We start from the raw sequence: 20,400 nt of genomic DNA on the forward strand, positions 1-20,400 counted from the left end.
CCTCTCAAACAAGCAACATCTGGCCTCAGTGAGCCCCTAACCCCCATACCCCTTGCTAAGTGGCCCCAGGACAAGCACTAACAGCAGCCAACCTGGGCTCACAGCTTTGTTTCAACTGGAAACTTCAAAACTCAGCACAAGTAGCAGCCACCTCAGATTGCTTTATAGCTCAGGAAGACAGAACACAAGATGGGGCTGACCTTGGCCTATACCACCCAGGAAACTCCAGAGCCTGTGCACCCAGTGGACAACTACAGAGCACATCGGAGCACCACCACCCTATCCCTGCAAAGCTGATCCTTCATGGAGAGGTTGGTCACCAGTGGACATAGCCAGTCCTTGCAGCTGACTGGCCTGGGTAAATTGCTACCAGTAACCTGCCAACAGCAATGAGGGTTCAACTACAAGAAGAGGGTATACTCAGCCCTAACAAAGGGTGAACCTTGAGTACCCTGCTTAGGTGATAGAGGAAGCTGTACCACTGGACCCTACAGAAAACCTAGTACATTAAGTCTCACTACCAAGACAGGTAGTGACAGTAGCTCTACCTAATATCTAGACACAAACACAGGGAGTCTGCCAAAATGAGGAGACAAAGAAACATGGCACAAATGAAAGAACCTCCAGAAAACTCCAGAAACAGAACTAAATGAAACAGAGATAAGTAATCTATCAGATGCAGAGTTCAAAACACTGGTTGTAAGGATGCTCAAGGAACTTAGTAAGGACTTCAAGAGCATAAAAAAGACCCATTCAGAATGGAGGATACACTTTGAAATAAAGAACAATTTATAGGAAACAACAATAGAGTGGACAAAGCCAAGAATCATATCAATGATTTGGACCATAAGAAAGCAAAAAACAACCAATCAGAACAACAAGGAGAAAAAAAGAATAAAAAACAAAACAAAACAAGGATAGCATAAAAAGCCTCTGGGACAACTTCAAGCATTCCAACATTCACATAATAGGGGTGCCCAAAGAAGAGAAGAAAAAGCAAGAAATTGGAAATTTGAAATCTTTTTGAAAATATAATGAAAGAAACTTCCCTAAGTTGATGAAGGAAATAGACATGCAAGTTCAGGAAGCACAGAAGGTCCCAAATAAGATGAATGCAAAGAGGCCCACTCCAAGACACACTGTAATTAAAATGCCAAAGGTTAAAGATAAAGAGAGAATCTTAAAAGCAGCTAGAGAAAAGAGGTTAGTTACCTACAAGGGAGTTCTTATAAGACTGTCAGCTGATTCCTCTAAATAAACTTTGTAGGCTAGAAAAGATAGGTAAGAAATATTCAAAGTCATGAAAAGCAGCAACCTACAGCCAAGATCCTTCTACCCAGCAAAGCCATCATTTAAAATCAAAGGGCTGATAAAAAGCTTTCCAGCCCTGGCTGGTGTAGCTCAGTGGATTGAGCACAGGCCTGCGAACCACACCATCGAGGTTCGATTCCCAGTCAGGGCACATGCCTGGGTTGCAGGCCAGTTCCCAGCAGGGAACTCATGAGAGGCAACCATACATTGATAATTCTCTCCTTCTTCCCTTCCTCTCTAAAGATAAATAAATAAAATCTTAAAAAAAAAAAAGCTTTCAACAGTGGTGTGAGGATTGCCTGCGGGAGTGGGAGGTACTCGATGGAAAGAGCAAAGGGGGGAAAATTGGGACAACTGTAATAGCATAATCAATAAAATATATATATATACTTTTTTAAAAACAGCTGTCCTATGTGCTCCAATGTATAAGCAGTGCTATTTACAGTGGCCAAGTGCTGGAAACAGCCTAAGTGCCCATCAGTAAATGAGTGGATCAAAAGACTGTGGTACATTTACACAATGGAATATTACGCAGCAGAAAGAAAGAAGGCTGCGCTACCCTTCACGGCAGCATAGATGGAACTGGAGACTATTATGCTAAGTGAAATAGTCCAGGCTATCAAAGACAAGTACATATGATCTCACCTGTAAGGGGAACCTAATCAACAAAACAAACAAGCAAGCAAAACAGAACCAGAGACATGGAAATAAAGAACAAACTGAGAGTGACCAGAGGGGAGGGAGGAGGGCGATAAGAGGGGAAGAAGAAGAAGGGTCAAGTCAAGGAACATGTATAAAGGTCCCATGGACAAGGACAACTGGGGGCAGGATGATTGAATGTGGGAGGGGAGGATGGGCAAGGCAGAGGAGAGCAATGGGGTAAAAATGGGAACAGCTGTAATTGAACAACAATAAAAAATAATAATAAAAATGTGTTCTTTTTCTTTCCAAAAAACCTCAGCTGTCTGGGGGTTTGATTATTTTCAGTGTCACTTCCCTGGAGGTAAGGTGACCAACTGTCCTGGATTGCCCAGGACAAAGATATTTCCCAGAACACAGGACTTTCACAGCTAAAACTGGGGTAGTCCTGGGCAAAACAGATGGCCTTCCTGTGACCATATATTCTCGTCACTCTGATTATGGCCTAATTTACAAATTCACAGTCCAAATATTTCCAAATGTACCAGGTTAGATGACTTTGGCATATAGAATTGGCTGACTCCTCAGAGATAGACGATAAAACTCTGGTCTGCAGCCTGAGTCATCACCCTAGACACAACTGTGCTTATTTACTGTGATAAACCTGCATAAACTTCCCACTGCCTTCAGGCGAAGCTCAAACGTTTTTAGCTTGGCCTAGATGGTTCCCCTCAGACCCTCATCCTTGGCAAGCTGGTCTAACTTCTAAAAGCTGAAAGTGCCCCTTGTCTTTTCACCTCACAACGCTCTCCTCCATTAACGATATTGTGCCGAATCCCCTCCCCTTAAGTCCCCTATGAAAATGCCTGTCCTCCGTGAAACATTCCAGAAGTACCTTCCTCCTCCGTGACACTCTAATCACATTTAATCTGTACTAGTCTCAAAGCTCCAACTTGTAGAAAGTTCTCAGTGTACTTTTTTTTTAATATTGTCTGCTGGGTTACAAGTTCTCCAAGATCAGGAGAAATGTCTTCCATGTTAGCATTTCCATGGTAGGCCTAGTAGGTTGACTATCCTGTTTTCCCTCTGAGGTATTTTTTTCTTGTATTCAGCAAATATTCATTGCATGTCTATCAAGTGCCATGAATTGGTAACTAATTTTTCATGTGTTTTTTCCTTAATTGAGGTATAAATGATGAGGCACTCTCTTTTAAGAAAGATTTTATTTATTTATTAACAGAGGAAAGAGAGGGAGAAAGTGAGTGAGAGAAACACCAATATATGGTTGCCTCTCACACACCCCCTACTGGGAACCTGGCCCACAACCCAGGTATGTGCCCTGACTGGGAATCAAACCCGAGACCCTTTGGTTTGCAGGATGAGGTACTCTTCTGACCACAGAGATTATACGCTCCCCTACTCATTCTACCCTCCCCTACTAACATACAATACCAATCCTAAAGATTTTGACTCAGTAGATATGAGGCAACTCTTTACTGATCCAGAGTTAAGAACCACTGGCCTGCTTCATAAAAATACTCATGAACTTCCAGTCGAGAGAGCAGTGCAGGTAAAGGCAGTCATGGCATCCTCCCACAAGCACATCAAAATTACAATTCAGCTACAGAACAACCATCATTCAGAACCACCTGAAACCTAGCTTAATGGAAGTCCTACAATGAGGAATTTAAAGAAGCCACATCAAAACTGGTAGGAGGGAGAAAGATGTGGCATGGGATGGTCCCACATACACTTGTGGCAGATAAAAATCAGGAGGGATATCTTAATCGCAGAGGTCTCCCCTGAAGGGCAAGGCTCCCAACTCCAGGGTTCCACTGCCAGGAAGAAAAGTCCCCATAACTTCTGGCTGGGAAAACCAGCAGGGATTGTGCCTAAGGGAGAGAGACAGAGTTTCTGAACTCCCAAGCAGGTCCTCTTCAAGGGCCCAGGCATGGACTTACTCTGATACACTCCCTCTGAGTTCCAGCACTGGGACAGCAGCTCAAAAGGCACCAGGGACATACCGGGAGGAATTGAATTGTCTGGCATCAGGGCGAGAGATCAAGTGGACAGCAGTCTGCCAGACAAAATAGCTGGCAGAAGCCATTGTTCCTTTTCTAAGCCCTCTAAGCTGGTAGGTGAGCACCATATCTGAGTACCCATCAACCTGGCTCATACTGTGTGCCCACCCTGTTGATTCCCTAAGATCCTGCCCAACCCAACTTGTGGGCTCACCCAAGCTATTTCTATGGCTTGTCTTGGTTAACACTTCAGACTTTCCTAAAATCTCTTGAACAAGTAGTTTCTGGCCTCAGCATGCCCAGTATCTCTTGCTAAGTGGCCCTAGGCCCACCAGTTGCAGCAGCCAGCCTTGGTTCACAGCCTGGTCTCACCTGGGCACCTCCAAGCCCAGCACAAGTAGCATCCATCTGCAGATCGCTTTGTAGTTTATGCCAGGTGGCCACAGGCAGAATACAGATGGTACTTAACCTTGGCCTGCACCTCCTAGAATGTCCCAGGGCCAGCGCACCTAGTGAACAGCTTCAGACCATGTCAAAGCACTATTCAACCACCTCTACAAGTGACACACCCAAAGGGCAGACTCAGTGGGCACCAGAGTCTTGCTGAAGTAAGTCCTGCTTTGTGAGGTAAAACCCTGCACAGCTGATCTTCCATGGTGGTTAGAAGTTGGTCATCCCAGCAAGTCCTTATAGCTTATTGATCAACCTGGGGTAAATCCCTCCCATTGACATGCCAACAGCAATCAAAGCTCAACTACAAGACAAGGATGTACACTGTCCACACAAGGGAGCACACATGGAGTGCCCAGCTTGGATGATTGAGGAGTGTGTGCCACTGGACCTTACAGAATAACTACTACATAAGGCCACTCTACCAAGCCTGGGAGATGCAGCAGGTCCACTCAATTCATAGAAACAAACACAGAGAGGCTACCAAAATGAGGAGACAAAGAAACATGCCCCAAATGGAAGAACAGAACACAACTCTAGAGAAAGAACTAAACAAAATGGAAACAAGCAATCTACTAGAGGCAGAGTTCAAAACACTGCTTGTAAGGATGCTCAAGGAACTAGGTGAGAACTTCAACAGCATAAAGAAGGACATGGAAACCATAAAAAAAGAACCAGTCAAAAATGAAGAATACACTACATTAAATAAATAATAATTTACAGGAAATCAACAGTTGAGTAGATGAAGCCAAGAATTAAATAAACCATTTGGAATATGAGGAAGCAAAAGACACCCAATCAGAAGAGCAAAAGTTAAAAAGAACCCCCCCCAAAATGAAGATAAGGTAAGAAGCCTCTGGGATAACTTCAAGTATACCAACATAAATGTCATGGGGTGGGGGGCGCTGGAAGGTGAAGAGAGAGAGCAAGAAATTGAAAACCTACTTGACAGAAAACTTCCCTAACCTGGTGAATGAAATAGACATACAAGTGCGGGGAGGGCAGAGAGTCCCAAAAAGAAGAATCCAAAGAGGTCCACACTAAGACACATCATAATTAAAATGCAAAAGGTTAAAGACAAAGAGGGGATCTTAAAAGCAGCAAGAAAAATGTAGTTACCTACAAGGAACCTTCCATAAGACTATCAACTCATTTATCAGCAGAACTTTGCAGGCCAGAAGGCAAGAATTATTCAAAGTGATGAAAAGTAACATCTTACATCCAAGATTACTCTATCCAGTAAATCTATCATTTAGAATTGAAAGACATATAAAGAGCTTCCCAGACAAGAAACAGCTAAAGAAGTTCATCATCACCAAACTAGTATTACATGAAATGTTAAGTGTCTTCCTTAAGAAGAGCCCTGGCTGGGTGGTTCAGTTGGTTGGAGCATCATCCCATACACAGAAAGAGTATGAGTTTGATTCCTGGTTAGGGGGTGTACAGGAGGCAACCAATTGATGTTTCTCTCTCACATCAATGTTCCTCTCTCTCTCTCCCTCCCTCCCTCCCCCTGCCTCTCCCTCTCTCTCTCTAAAGTCAATATACATATCACTTGATGAGAATTTTTTTAAAAAATCAAAAACTATGAACAATGAAATGTGATAGCCCTGGCTAGTGTGGCTCAGTGGATTGAGTGCTGACCTGCAAACCAAAGGATCACTGGTTCAATTCCCTATCTAGAACATAAAGTCTGGGTTGAGGACCAGGTCCCCAGTAGTGGGTATATGAGAGACAACCGCACATTTAGTTTACCTCCCTCTCTTGCTCCCTCACTTCTTCTCACTAAAAATAAATAAAAAAATATTTTTAAAAGAAATAAATGTAATGAAATGACAAGAATAGATAAATACAGATAGATAGATAAATACATATCTATCAACAACTGAATCTAAAAAAAATAAATGAACAGAATAGAAACAGGTTCATAGATATAGGAAACATTTTAATGGTTGCCAGATAGGAGGTGGGTTGGGGAATGGATGAAAAAGGTAAAGGGATTAAGAGTACAAATCTGTTTTTCCAGAATAGTCATGGGGATGCAAAGTACAGCACAGAGAATATAGTCAATAATATTCTAATAACCATGTGTCAGATGGGCATGAGATTTATCAGGATGATCAGGATTTACATATACTATGTCTACTCACTTATCTATACACCTGAAGCTAATATAATACTGTATATCAACTGTAATTAAAAAATGATTTAAATAAAGAAAAAACAAAAAGATGCACATGGAAGGCTGAATGAATAAACCATCTAACAAATTTATTTAAGAAGAAATGAGGCTTTCTTAGATCTCCTTCTGATGGAAGTAGCTTCCTTCTGCTCTCTTTCCCTGCATTTGGATTGTACTTCTGTCAAGTGCAGATCACAGTCCATCTCACATTTAGGACGTGGGGACATGCCTGCATCCTTTCTCTAGCTTGTGAGCCACTGGAGAGCAAGGATATGTGTGTCAGGATCCTGTAGGCTGCACATAAAAGGTGCTCAGTAAGTGAATACTCAATTCACTCTCTCTGAAAAGTGCAATGCTGATTATGAAGAGTTCGGGTGATGTAGAAAAACGAAGCTCATGGATAAAAGCCATGGGTTTCCTCCAGTTCTGGTAGAAGAGAAGCACTTTGTGGCTGTTAGAGGATGGATGTTTGATCATTACCCTCATTCTATAGCTCAGGAAACTAAGGCCTAAAAGGCCGAGTGTTTGTGTTCGATCGCACATATCACTCAGAGACAATGAGCACTACAGCCAGGTTTCCCGACTACCACCAGTTGATGGCTGTTTCCCTCTTCACTGAAAATCAATTCCGTCTCTACATCTCTCAGGTAACCCCTCCTGCTTTGCCAACCTGCCACATTCCAGGATGACAGGAATAGGAAAACCTGACAAAGATGCAGGGCAGGCACAAAGGGGATGTAAATATATTTCTGACCACCTGGTTTTGGGGGGCCAAGGCCAATTTTTAAAAATTTATGTTATATTCTTTTCTCTCGATAAAGTAACTTATCAAAAACTCACATCCTTTCATCGATTTTATTAAAATACTTGATTTGGTTTCCTCAAGCCCATGATTGAACATTTTACTATAAAGTTTTTCTATCATTTCTGAAAAACACTAAGGATGCACCACCACTTTCTCAATCTACCTCAAACTTAACATAATTCTTATTAAAATTTCAGGGGCACTTTTGTTTTAAGACATTTGCTATGAGTCCTTTTGTGAGTAACTGTCATTATGACACAGGGATTTATCTTATTCTCATCACTAACATTGCGAGTAAAGCAGATGGTATATCTCCTATTCAGAACAACTATCTCACTAACATATCTACGGTGCCTCTTCCCTGTTAAGGTGAATTGAGGTGATCAACTGTCCTGGTTGCCAGAGACTTAGGGATTTCCCCAGAACGCAAACCCGTCAGGGTTAAAACAGTCCAGGGCAAACCGGACAGTCAATGACGTTGCTAGAGAGTGAAGTTTGGAAAAGAAAAGTCCCTGTCCTCCATCTCTGGCTTGCCTTCTGGACATATGCAATCATAGTTTTTAAAATTTGTGACAATATAAACACACCAAGAAACCAGGTCTGGAAAAAAGAGAAAGAAAATATAGACACACATCATGTTTGTCTTTGGGTGACAGGACTCTGGGTGATTTTTTTTAGTCATTTTTGTTTTTCTGTAATTTCCAAATTTTCTACAGCGGACACTTTTATATTGGTGAAATCAAAAGCTTGAGTTTTAAAATATGTAACATCTAAAAATGGATACATAATATCAATGCCAAGTTAGTGCCATTCTCAACAAACTTCCTGAGATATGTGTTCCAGGGACAAGTGAAAAGGCTAAACTTTTAGTTTGGGGGAGATTTTGAAAGGAATACTAGTTTTTCGTATCAAGGTGTCCCAGCTGAGTATTCCTGAGGAAGCAGGTTGCGCAGGGACCGGCCTCACTCCTGCCGGAACACAGGCACTCTTCAAGCAAAGAGGTGGGCGTTTGCTGCTGACCTTGCTCCGCGAAGGGGCCGATCCAGACGAGGGCTGGGAGATCTGGAGTGCCCGGAGGTGGCAAACGAAGTTTCCAGGCCGCAGTCGGCATCCCCTTGGTTATCATAACTGGGCGAGGGCTTTCCAAACTTACTTGAATCTAACCATGATGGTGATTCATTCCTTAAAACAATCCGTTCATCTGGCTCTTTGATAACCTGAGTGACAATGTGCATTACACTTTAGTTGTAGTTTTCCTTTGCTTTGCTTAATTCAAAGCTGGGGTGGAGTGGGACAAGGAAGAGAACTGAGGGCAAGGGGATGGAATACCTGCCCTGGGGTATCTCCTGCTATAAAAGAGGGGTGGGAGTAGAGAAGACTAGATACAAAATGCTCAGGAGTCAAGGTCAAAGGAAGATGACTAAAATTCTGTATGTCTGGCATGTATATATTAACAAGCCAAAATAAACTCATGCTCTAAACTTTGACTTGTGAGGACTGGGGATTATTGGGTTTGGAAAAGGTAATAATTTTTAAACAAAACATTTAAATGCTCTGACATAATAAGAAGCACAGTATACTTCATTTTCCTTGCATATATCTGTCCCCATGTTGTAACACAGAACTTTGCCTCTTCACCTTGACAAACCAATTTATCACCTCTATGTATAAAAGCAATCCGATTAGAGAAAGAGCAATAAAAATTCTACAGATAAAGTAGGTATTGGGCCTACATACACCCTCAGTAGTGATTCATCCTACAAATGCAAACAGTTTCTATGAGAGGGACAGAACAAACTAAAGCAAAGCAAAGCAGACAGTGGAGCCTGGGGACCTCTTAAACTCCAGTTACACTATAGCAATTCCATAAGCAGCACTAGCTAGAAATGTACCTTCCACCAGTCACTGGAGAAAAGCACAGTAATTGACATTAAATAGCTGGCAATAAATTATTTTACAAATGCTACTTCTAAAATTACCTTTATGTTAGCTGCAAGGCTGTCGAGAGAAGATGCTAGAAGAAAGAGGAACAGGTGATTCAATGACTCCTTATTACCAGTTACCCCTCCAACTGCTGTTACACTTGCTCCACAGCAGCACAAAAGCACTACACAGTGAATTATTAGAGAACTGAAATGCTCCCTTGCAAATTACACTATCACTTTGAAGTCCCCCTTGAGTCACAGCAGTTCTATGAGTTATTCTGTCCTTGTGAAGTCAACAATGAGGTTACATCATTAGTGACAGCACGTATGGATATGGGAAGGGCAAAAGAGAGCCTAAAGTGAAACAGCAAATTTGGTGACCCCTAAGCAGCTGGGGAAACTCGTATTTGCCCAGGTGCTCAGAACCTAAAAGAAAGCTTCAAATACAAAAATTCACATATGCTGCTGCTCCTGCCATTCTCTTTATACGGTTTTCATGGAATCCTATCTAGGCAGACACTCTTGAGGACACCTGTTCTAGGTAGACACAAATGTTAAATTGAGACCATGAAGACATGAGAACTTGGAGAAACTTGACACAGCAAGAGTGTAAATCATGACAATTACCCCAAATACTCAGAATGAGTAACTAGACCTAACGCCAGAGAACAGTGAGAATGACTAGGAAGTGAATAATTTAATGCGCATAAACAAAACCAAGACTAAATTGGATTTTTCCAGGTTGAGAAGTAAAGTGTTTTTGGAATGTGCATTTGCAAAGGCTATGCTAAAGCTCCCACTGGGCTTTGCCTGACTGCAGATTCCCCTTGTGCCACTGGCAGTAAGAAGGAAACTATAAAAAGGGATTTTAAAGTCTGAAAACTGTCATGTCGTCTGGGCAGGCAGGTATGTGTGTGTCCCTCTTATCCCAGACGCTCCCTTCTCCCAGCTGGGCAGGGAATGGGAAATGCTAAGGCCCTTTTCAGACACAGCCACAAACCTGCGCTACACACCCCTTGCTCGTGATTTTGAGCACTCCCTTCCACAGGGGCTTGCATTTGTTCCTTTGCTTCTCACAGTGCGGTCTGTGGACCAGCAGCATGGAATCACCTAGAAGCTTGTTCGAAAAGAGAGATCACAGGCCCCAGCCCAGCCCTACTGAGTCAGAATCTGCAGTTTAACAAGATCCCGAGGTGATACAAATGCACGTTCAAATCTGAGAAGCACTGCTTTGCTCTATCTTAGGCCTGGATGAGTGAGCTGACAGGTGGCCTAAGCAAAGGTTTGGCTTGGAAGCTACAGGATCTGAGCCCAAAGGTCTGAATGTCTTCTCGAAATGTAAGTATGCCAAAAACTTGGTGTGTGACCTGTACACCAAGAGAGGTTCTGGAACCTCTCTGGAACCTTAGTTCTCCACCTGCCAGGATTAGGAAAAAATAAAGTCTGAGACTGATGTGGTGTGTGAGTCCTATCACAACTGGGCCAGCATTAAGCCCAACCAGCCCTCTCTGGGAAAGGACATTTGCTGTTGCCGGATTTCACAGTAACAGGAAAGACAGTGCTGCTTTTACAGGCGACTCCGGTGAGTTTCAATCCAAAGGACTTAAATTAAATGTCAGAGGTGATAAAGCACTTTCTGTGTCAAAGTGTACTCTGTCCTTGGTTGGCTGCAGTCAGTCACCAGGATCCAAAGACACCGGCTTCAGTTACCAGAAGAGACTGTGCAGCCCTTTAAAACTACAAACCTTTAGGCTTAAGATAGGAAAACCTGTTGTCAGGGATGGTACCAGTCCAGTCCCACCAGGGGAAAGAGAATGGGACACCATCGTCCCTTTCTAGCCCAAGAATTTTTATGAAGTTCAGGAATGGTTGAACCTCACTGCCGTGACCTTCAGTATTGACACAGTTCATGCATTTCAAAGGCGAAGGTCTCCAAGGGATGCTTCAACCCAGTGACTCTCAATGTGTGGTCCAGGGACCTCCCCAGGTGTCCCCCAGACCTTTCAGGGGATCTGCAAGGTCAAAACTGTTCTCCTAATAATGACATAAGTTGCCTTTTTCACTCCTCTTCTGTCATCATTGTACAATGGAGTTTTCAAAAAGCTACATAACTTCTTGGCCTTTTGTCTAAGATCAAGTGTAATATCAAAAAGCTACACAGCACGATGTAATGTACTCTGACATTATGCCAGTGGAATGTGTGCTTGTGTATTCTTGTATTTTTACAAATTTCTCAGTTTTCATTTCTAATATGCTAAACAATAGATATCTTCCACATAAGCAAAAGCTCTTTGGGGTCCTCAATTTTTAAGAATGCAGTTTTATGTGGATATCATCTACATAAGTGAAAGCTCTTTGAGGGCCTCACTTTTCATGACACCTGGAAGTTTGAGATCCCCTGCCTTAACTGCTTCAGACAGAGTTGACTCACCCTCACTAACACGGACTCATAAAGCAAATGTTGTGTCTCCTAATCACTGATCCTGTGCTCTTTCCTATCCAGAGAAATGGCAAGTCTTATTTGCTAGCTATCAACGGTGCCTTTGCAAGGAGTCTGCACCAAAACAAGCTGCTCCCTGCTTTCCCAGCCCAGCCAGGACACAAATGCTGCCAGAGCACATGTGGGGGCCACGCTATGCAGCCCAGTCTCCTCAACAGCCCAGGGAACTCTGGGACAGCTTCTCAGCTGACTCTGCTCCACGGGAACTCCTTCCCTGGAAACCCCACAGCTGGAGAGTACTTCAAGTTGAACCCCAGGTTTCTAAAGAAACTTGTGATTCCACAGTATAAAAGAAGATTCAGAAGTAGGGTGCATTTGCTCCCTGAACAAATGTAGGAAAATGTACAGGAGTAACAAGAAACTTGAATACCTCTTCTCATGGGAAAGGGAAAGTGTGAAAACTTGGATTTTCTTCTAGACTTCCCAGAATGATGCTCTGAAATATTCTCACCAAAGGGCTTTGCACTGTCCACCTGAAAAAAAAGAAATTAGATTTAACCCACCATAGCTTGCATTACCCTCTCCACCTTACCTGTAATGCTTTCCTCCCCTTCCGTCGTGGGTCATGCAAGTGGAAAAAGAAGGTTGGGAATAAATTAAATCACGTTCTTCATGTACATTCAAAATTATCCCAGTAGGAGGAGAAGTCTGTCCCTATCTCCACCGAGGCTAGGTCATGGAGAGATGGGCTAATCGTTAGCACAAAGAACTAAAGCTGGACACAAGTTATATTCTAACCAGTGGTAAGGATCAAGCCCAGAAGAGAGCAAGCGAAGTTCATTTTGCATTCTTTTAAAACAGGGCAGAGTTTCACATTCCCAGTCTGAGCAGTGCTGGCCTAGGTGGTGGAGTCCTCCCTGAAGACAACACATCATCACAAGATGACCGTTCAGCTTCCACATCCCTGCCAGTCTGAGCGACTATATTATTTTACTTAAAGTGACCATAGTTTCACAAACTAGACAATGTAATCTGCAAACAGGTAAAATAAATAGGGAGAGTTGCTGGATTTGTTTTACCTTGTTTTTTTTTTTAATTTTAAGAAAAGAGGTTATAACACTCTTCATTCTACTCGAAGAAATAAATTGATTAGAATTCGCGGCCTCTACAACATTAGGTCTTGTAAACTTAAATGCTTCTGCTTAAAGCAACACCAGGTATCAGGAAATCTGGCTAAATGAAAGAGAATGTCTAAAGCACTTAGAAGAGTTTTGTACTTAGTAAAGGCTAGAGAAGATTTTGTTCAATGAAATAAATATCAAGCTATTTTATTACCTAAGAAACCTACCAAGATTTTAAGGTTATTTATCCTACAACAGCACAGGCTCAAGTTATATTTTACAAAAATGTATTTCAAATGGAATAAATCAGACTGTCCAAGAAACTCGATTCAGCAAAATTTTTGTGATGCCATATTTAAAAACTGGTTGCTAGATTTTTGCCAGACATTTTTATCCAAGTCACCATGAAGAAAACAGCTGTTCTGTGTTCTTAGCTGAAGAACATCTCCACACTAGCTAAAAACCAACTCTGAACATGGTCGTCTCAACAACAGTGTGGCTTTGGGGTTTACCATGCTTCCTATCAGATGCCAAATACACAAACGTCACCACTGGTGACCTTAAGTCAAATTATCAATTTAACAATAATATCAATAGTTAACTAATAGAATTATAAGAACTACTGGAGAATAAGTCATGAACTAGAACACAGAATGGTGTTAACGAAGAATATGAAATATTAGAAATGCTTTTACTGTAATATTAACTGTATATACTTATCTATATATAGTATAGTATAATTACAGCTTTGTGGAAAAATAAGGCCTTTTGAATTTTAAAAGGTGAAAGAAAATGGATTAAGTTAAATAAATAATTTCATTATCTTTATTATGCTGGTGAGCCAATAGGCAATTATTTTGAATCTTTCAATATTTTCCTTACTTTTTATAGTAGTCAAAAATTTAAGGAGACTAAAAGAATTAGACTTAGTTCTTTTAAACTTCTCTGAGGTTTAAATCTAAAATAAATTTCATCAAAGGCTTTGACTATGGCACATTGTTGCTTCTTCCTGCATATATATCTTCCCTGCTCTTTAAAGTATGGCCAGTGAGCAGCAACCTCATTTAAAACTTCCATTTTCTCAAAATTGATGAAGCTTTAGATTTAGGTTTGATACAGAGTGTAGGCCAGCCTTTGTTATGTGTCTTCTACCTATTAGTTCGCTGATTCTTCTGGATGATGGTTGCCATGACACTCTTAATTGACCATTTTCAAAAATTAAAAGCAGGGATAGCTTCTGGAGAGAAGTCCTCTGTACAAAATATCTTTATAGGAATTTCCTAAACATGACTCTAGGAAGGGAACATAATTCAGTCAGTTATTATTCAGATTGAATTCCCTCTTTAATATTTTTAAGTCTATTTTACTGATTATGCTATTATAGTTGCCCCATGTTTTTCTCCCTTATATTCCCCTTCACCCTACACCTACACCTCCCACCAGCACTACCCCCTCTTAGTTCATATCCATGGGTTGTACACATAAGTTCTGTGGCTTCTCCATTTCCTTACATAGCTTTAATCTTTTTAAAATAAATTTTATTTATTTTTACAGAGGCAAAGGGAGGAAGAATGTGAGAGAAATGTCAATCAGTTGCCTTTCTTTTTCCCCCAACCAAGGACCTGGCCTACAACCCAAGCATGTACCTTGGCTGGGGACTGAACCAGCAACCTTTTGGTTCGCAGGCCGGAGCTCAGTCCACTGAGCCACATCAACCAGGTGATCTTTTTCTTAGATAAGTCCCTTTACCATTTCATATAACAAAAGCTTGGTGGTGATGAACTCCTTTAGCTTGACCTTATCTGGGAGACACTTATCTGCCCTTCCATTCTAAATGATAGCTTTGCTGGATAGAGCAATCTTGGATGTAGGTCCTTGCCTTTCATAACTTTGAATACTTCTTTATTTAATATTAACCAATTGGTTTTATGACCTAAACTTCCTGTATTCTGAGCTCATTCACACCCTCACCATTCCAAAGAACTCTGAAAAGTAATCTTAGGCTCACATGTCTAACTACAAATGGAGGTTTGCCTTCTCTGGAGATTTTGAAGTTATTTCCAAGGTTCAACTGAGCTGGCTGGTCCTGGAGGAAACGCCTGGTAGAGTATGGAGAGGGTACCCGGGGCTGCATGCTCTGGGGCGATTTGTTGAAATTATGCTCCCTCGGCTTCCCATGTGTATTATTTAAGGGGAATTTTGGTCCGTATGGTGTAGATAAAGGACTTCGTGACTTACAACTTTCTTCCTGAAACCAAAAAGGAAAAAAAAAAACAATACTTTTAAGAAAAATAAAAAAAAATTTTATCAGAATATAATTATAGCTAATTGAACTTTGTTTAATTAAGGTAGAAAACTGACCATCTCAGATTTGTAAAACAGAAACTCAAGTAAGGGCATTTTTCTACTTAATTTTTCTTCAGTTCAGCTTAACATTACTAGTATTTATAACTTGACATTATGTTATATTTCAATTAGTAACATTGAGATCTATTTGTATTAGGACACAGTATTAGAAACTTCTCCCAGTCATAGACAGATGATTGATCAATACACAGATATTAAGATTGAGATTGAGAGAGAGAATCTGGCATATACTCAGATCCAACAATTTCACATCAATGAATTTATTATAAGGAAATAGTTATGACTATGTGTTTAGCTAAAATATTTTATAACAGTTCAAAACTGAGAAACCAACTATATTGGTAAATTTTGAGTAAGCAATTGCCTCTCAACTCCAAACCCACCTTTCTAGAGTCCGCTTATAATACAGCGCTGTCACTCTGCAAAACCCTTCTCCTTCTCCAGCTCTCATTTGACTCTACCACCACTAGGAGGCGCTACAGGGAGCCTGCAAGACTACACCAAGAAGGCAGAACTGGCCACTGCCAGTTTTGCATTCTATTCCTGTCAGCATCAGCCCAGCAACCATGCTTTATCTTGATTACAGCACATGGTTCCAGTGTACAGTCCCGCCACTCCAATAATCCCAGAACTAGCCTTAGTGCAACCCCCTCAGACATACCAGCACTCAGGGATTTGAGTCTAGCCCCACAGGAGCTGAGGCACCCGCTATGAGTGGTGTCCCCTCTCAGAGGTCTGAGTCTCAGCTCATCCAAGTCCTACCACTGAATTTCTGAGGAATCACCCAGGAAGGCAGCCCCTCCCCAGGGTCCCTCTCCTATGGGATTCCCTTTCTATGGGGTCTCTTCCTCAAGCTTCTATGTTCTAGATGGCCCAAACTCTTTCCTTTGTTTCCTCAGTCCAAGGGGTGGGAGCTGCTTCCTGCAGTTACTATCTCCATCACTTCAGTGTTCCTTTTACCTCTCAGTACTCCAGCCTCTATTTACCCTTTTTTTTTCATTAAATCTTTCTGTTAAAATAATATGAGTGGTTTGTTTTCCTGACTGGACTGTGGCATATCAGTTAAGTACCCAACAGCAGGAGAATGGTTGGCCAAATAAATTATGGTATTACTGAGCAATGGCATACAATGAAGCCATGAAAATTTGCTCGGTGTAAAAGTACTTAGGGGGCCCTGACTGGGTGGATCAGTTGGTTGAAATGTTATCTGATACACAAAAAGGTTGCAGGTTCAATTCCCAGCCAGGGCACATACCTAGGTTGTGGCTTTGACCCCTGGTCGAGGTGTGTACAGTAGGCAACCCTTTGATGTTTCTCTCTCAGATTGATGTTTTTCTCTCTGTGTCTCTCTCTCCCATCCTCCCTCCCTTCTTTTCTCTCTAAAATCAATAAACATATCCTCGGGTGAGGATTTTTTAAAAAAGCACTTAAGTACATGAGAACACGTTCATGTATATTAAGTGAAAAAGGGTATAAAATAATATGCAGTATAGTATGATTCCAATCCTTAAATAAAAGTGTATGTGTTACAGAGAAGAATATACTGAAAAAATTATGCTCATCTCTAGATAGTAAAAATTACATACAATTTTTATTTTTATGTACTTTTTGTTTATTTCTATGAGTTAAAAAGATTATATATATATATATACACACATATATGTATATCTATCTTCCATATAAAAGGAAGATAGATATATAACTTATGTATATAAAAAACCTCCTATGTATAAATATATATAAATAGGAGAAAGATACATATCATATATATAATATGTATATAAAAGATGTATATAATTTATATATATATACACATATAGAGAGAGAGGTTTTTTTAAAAAATTTTTTTTTATTTTTAGAGAGAAGGGAAGGGAAGGAGAAATAGAGGGAGAGAAACATCAATGTGTGGTTGCTTCTCATGTGTCCCCTACTGGGGACTTGGCCTGCAACCCAGGCATATGCCCTGACTGGGAATCGAACCATTGACCCTTTGGTTCACAGTCCGTGCTCAATCCACTGAGCTACACCAGCCAGGGCCACATATAGAGGTTTTAAAGAAAAAAAAAGACTGAAAAATTCACTGCACATACAATAATGGGAGAAAATAGTGGGTAAATAAAGAAAAACTGAAAAGCAGCTAATTACTTCCTTAAAATTAATCATTGGTCTCCCACTATATGAGTTATAATGCCCAGAGGATTGATGGATTTGCACAGACTGGTGATTAGGTACCCACAGCCCACATTTTCAAGGTCTTCTGAAGGATTAGGCAAGATTTAGGATGACAAGTGAAGTATTCAAAGAAGCTTTACAAATTACATTACGTTCATTCTCCATACTGTTCTAGAAAGGACTTTAAATTGTTACAAAATTGTGTACAATCAGGTAAAAGAAACACAGAAAGAAATCAGGGTGAAGGGGAAGCTAGGGCTGAGAATGAAATGGAGGGAGTGCTCACGATGTCCCGAGACCATTCACAATGACCAAAGATGGCCCACAATACAACTCTCAGCTTCAGCCTCAGAAGAAGAAAGAGACACTATTGTTCATAAAATCAAGAGTAAAAATCATGGAACAACCACCACCGAAAAAGCTAAGTTACATGTCAAACTTGTGATCTTAGCTCGAGATCATTCTGTTCCACCAACTGTACCATGATGAATGTGTCAAACACATTCGCTCTAATGTGACAAGCTGGGCAAACAGTTTTACAGAAATTCAAAGTTAGCAATAAGTCTCCAGGTTTCTATTCATCCAGTTGCATCTAAACTTGATAAACCAAGTTCTTTAAATTTGTGGAGAAAATTTTTGACATTTCTATTACTGGCTTCTTGATTATACTTACAAGAAATCTGTTTCTATGCAGAAGCACACATTCTCTGATGGCTGTCCTTGTAGAAAACTCTATTTTGGGAGCAATGCCCTAAAAATAAAACAGCATAAAAGAGGCAAGTAAAATTATTGGAAACAGGTTCTTTGCCCATTTGACCCTAACTTGAAATCATGAAAGAACCTAATTGCTCTTTTGTGTGGTTGGCATAATCCATACGCATTACTTAAAATACGCATGTAACAAACATATATATACACAACGAAATATTATTTGGCCTTAAAAAAGGACATCTTGCCACTTTCAACAACACAGAAGAACCTGGAGGACATTATGCTAAATGAAAGAAGCCAGACACCACAAGATGAACACCACTTGAACTCACTTATACGTGGAACCTACAATAGTCAAATTTGTAAGAGCAGAAAGTAGAATGCTGGTCGCCAGGGGCTTATAGGATGAGGGAAATGGGTAGATGTTGGTCCAAGGGTATAAAATTTCAATTATGCAAGATGAATAAATTCTAGAGATCTAATGTACAGTGATGTGACTATACTTAACAGTACTATATTGTTATTAGATATTTGAAATGTCTAAGATCTTAGGTGTTCTTACCACAAAAGAAAAGAAAATGGTAACTAGTAACAGTATGTGGCAGATATATTAATTAGCTTGATTGTGGCAATTATCTCACAAAAACATCAAGTTGTACTCCTTAAATGTATACAATTTTGTCAATTATATACCAATACAGATGAAAAATAAAAAATATGTAAGGAGAGCTAAACACATCCATTGTATTATGTGCCAGGTCCTGACTTCAGTTCTTTGCATGTAGGGACTCGTCTAATCCTCAAAACCACCTAATAAGGAGGGTCTTCATAGTATCTCTACTCTGTAGAGGAGGAAACTAAGACACAGAGTTAGAGTAATTGCCCAGCTAGTGATGGCAAAGCTGGTTACTGAACCCAGGCACTCCAGTGTCCATACAGTTAGCTGCTCTATGAGAGTACCTAGGGGAAATGAGGGATAGGAGTTTTCCTTCCCTATCTACTTGCTTTGAAAAACTTGCATTATATCTCATACCAAATATTTATGTTCATTTGACCTATTTCCAAACACTTCATTTTATTGCATTGATTGATACTCCTATTTTTGCTCAATATCACATTGTCTAAAATATTGTGAAATATATATATTTCAGTCAAATATTATGTCCAATGTCACACAGCTGGCGATTGGTAGAGCCAGGATTTGCAAACGTCAGGCAGCAAAGCCCATATTCTTCCCATTGTCCCGTGCTACCTCCTGAGGGGTAGGCGGACTCAGCTTGTTTCCTGTGCATTCATTCCTATACATATCCACCCCTGTGCATTCCTCTTGTCTACAAAACAAGTCCTTAACAGACACAACCTACCTCCTTAGCTCCTTTTTTTGTGGTATGGGGAAAACTCCAGAACGCATAGTATGACCTTAAGAGTACTAGGCGTGGACTGGTGACTCAAAATTTCTGAGCTTATAAACACGAGGGCCCAGGTGCTGCACAGGGTCAGATCACCCAAGGGGGCATTTGATAAAGAACGTACAATGCCGTGACCAGTACAGCATCACCTGCGGTTGACAAGACTGCCCACATGAGAAAGAAGTCCAGGCTCCACAGTGCTACTGGTGAAGTCACAAGACCTCACATGTGTGGCAGGCCCCTGGTCCCCCATGGTCCAGTTGCTTGAGCCTGAACAGGTCATCTCTTGAGCCACAGACTTGTACAATCTTCTCATTGCCTCACAGGGATGCAGTATCAAACCTCCAATGGCAGTACAATAAAATACAACAACTCACCTTCATTGTGCACTTAACTATATAATGTACCAGTATTATGCTAAGCACTATCCATATATAACCTCATTTAACCCTCACAATAACCCTATGAAGAAAGTACTACTGTTAGTCCCATTTTATAGGTAAAAAACTAAAGTAGATTAAGTAATTTACCCTAAATCACAGTATCAAAATTGGGACTGAATCCAAGTGATCTTAGGCCATACTTAACCACTATCCATGGAGCTGCTCCAGAGTTCTTCAAATCCCTGACCCACAGTGCCTAGAGAGAAGAGGAGGGTCCCTGCCAGGAAGGAAGCCACACTCTGTAACACATTCTTGCTCGCCTTAAATAACCTCTACTCCTGGCAATTATTTATTGAGAAGGACACAATAAGAAGGAATGTGTTCTTTTTTTCATAGCAGCACCAATTTTACCATAACAGTTTAGAGCTAAAATTTACAGGCTCTGTTTTGTCCGATCTTCTTAG

At 40.8% G+C, this 20,400-nt stretch overlaps 1 protein-coding gene across 7 annotated transcripts in view; it reads right to left on the bottom strand.

The window, feature by feature from the left end:
* Nucleotides 1-20,400, bottom strand: part of SPATA6L (spermatogenesis associated 6 like) — a 63,920-nt gene that overhangs the window by 13,647 nt on the left and 29,873 nt on the right. For 6 of the 7 annotated variants that reach the window (XR_005068741.1, XM_037061764.1, XM_037061765.1 and 3 more), the window contains 5 exons: nucleotides 18,107-18,184; nucleotides 14,903-15,142; nucleotides 12,204-12,306; nucleotides 9,388-9,422; nucleotides 8,429-8,625 (listed from right to left, as the gene is read on the bottom strand). Coding sequence is in view for 6 of the 7 variants with exons in the window: in XM_037061764.1 (XP_036917659.1) it covers nucleotides 8,429-8,625; nucleotides 9,388-9,422; nucleotides 12,204-12,306; nucleotides 14,903-15,142; nucleotides 18,107-18,184 (653 nt within the window). In the remaining variant the exon portion in view is untranslated. The remainder of the gene's footprint in view (nucleotides 1-8,428; nucleotides 8,626-9,387; nucleotides 9,423-12,203; nucleotides 12,307-14,902; nucleotides 15,143-18,106; nucleotides 18,185-20,400) is intronic. The other variant, XM_037061767.1, reaches the window with a different exon arrangement.

Source organism: Sturnira hondurensis, unplaced genomic scaffold, assembly GCF_014824575.4.
Source record: "Sturnira hondurensis isolate 20B ecotype Veracruz unplaced genomic scaffold, ASM1482457v3 Scaffold0013515, whole genome shotgun sequence".
NCBI lineage: Eukaryota > Metazoa > Chordata > Mammalia > Chiroptera > Phyllostomidae > Sturnira > Sturnira hondurensis.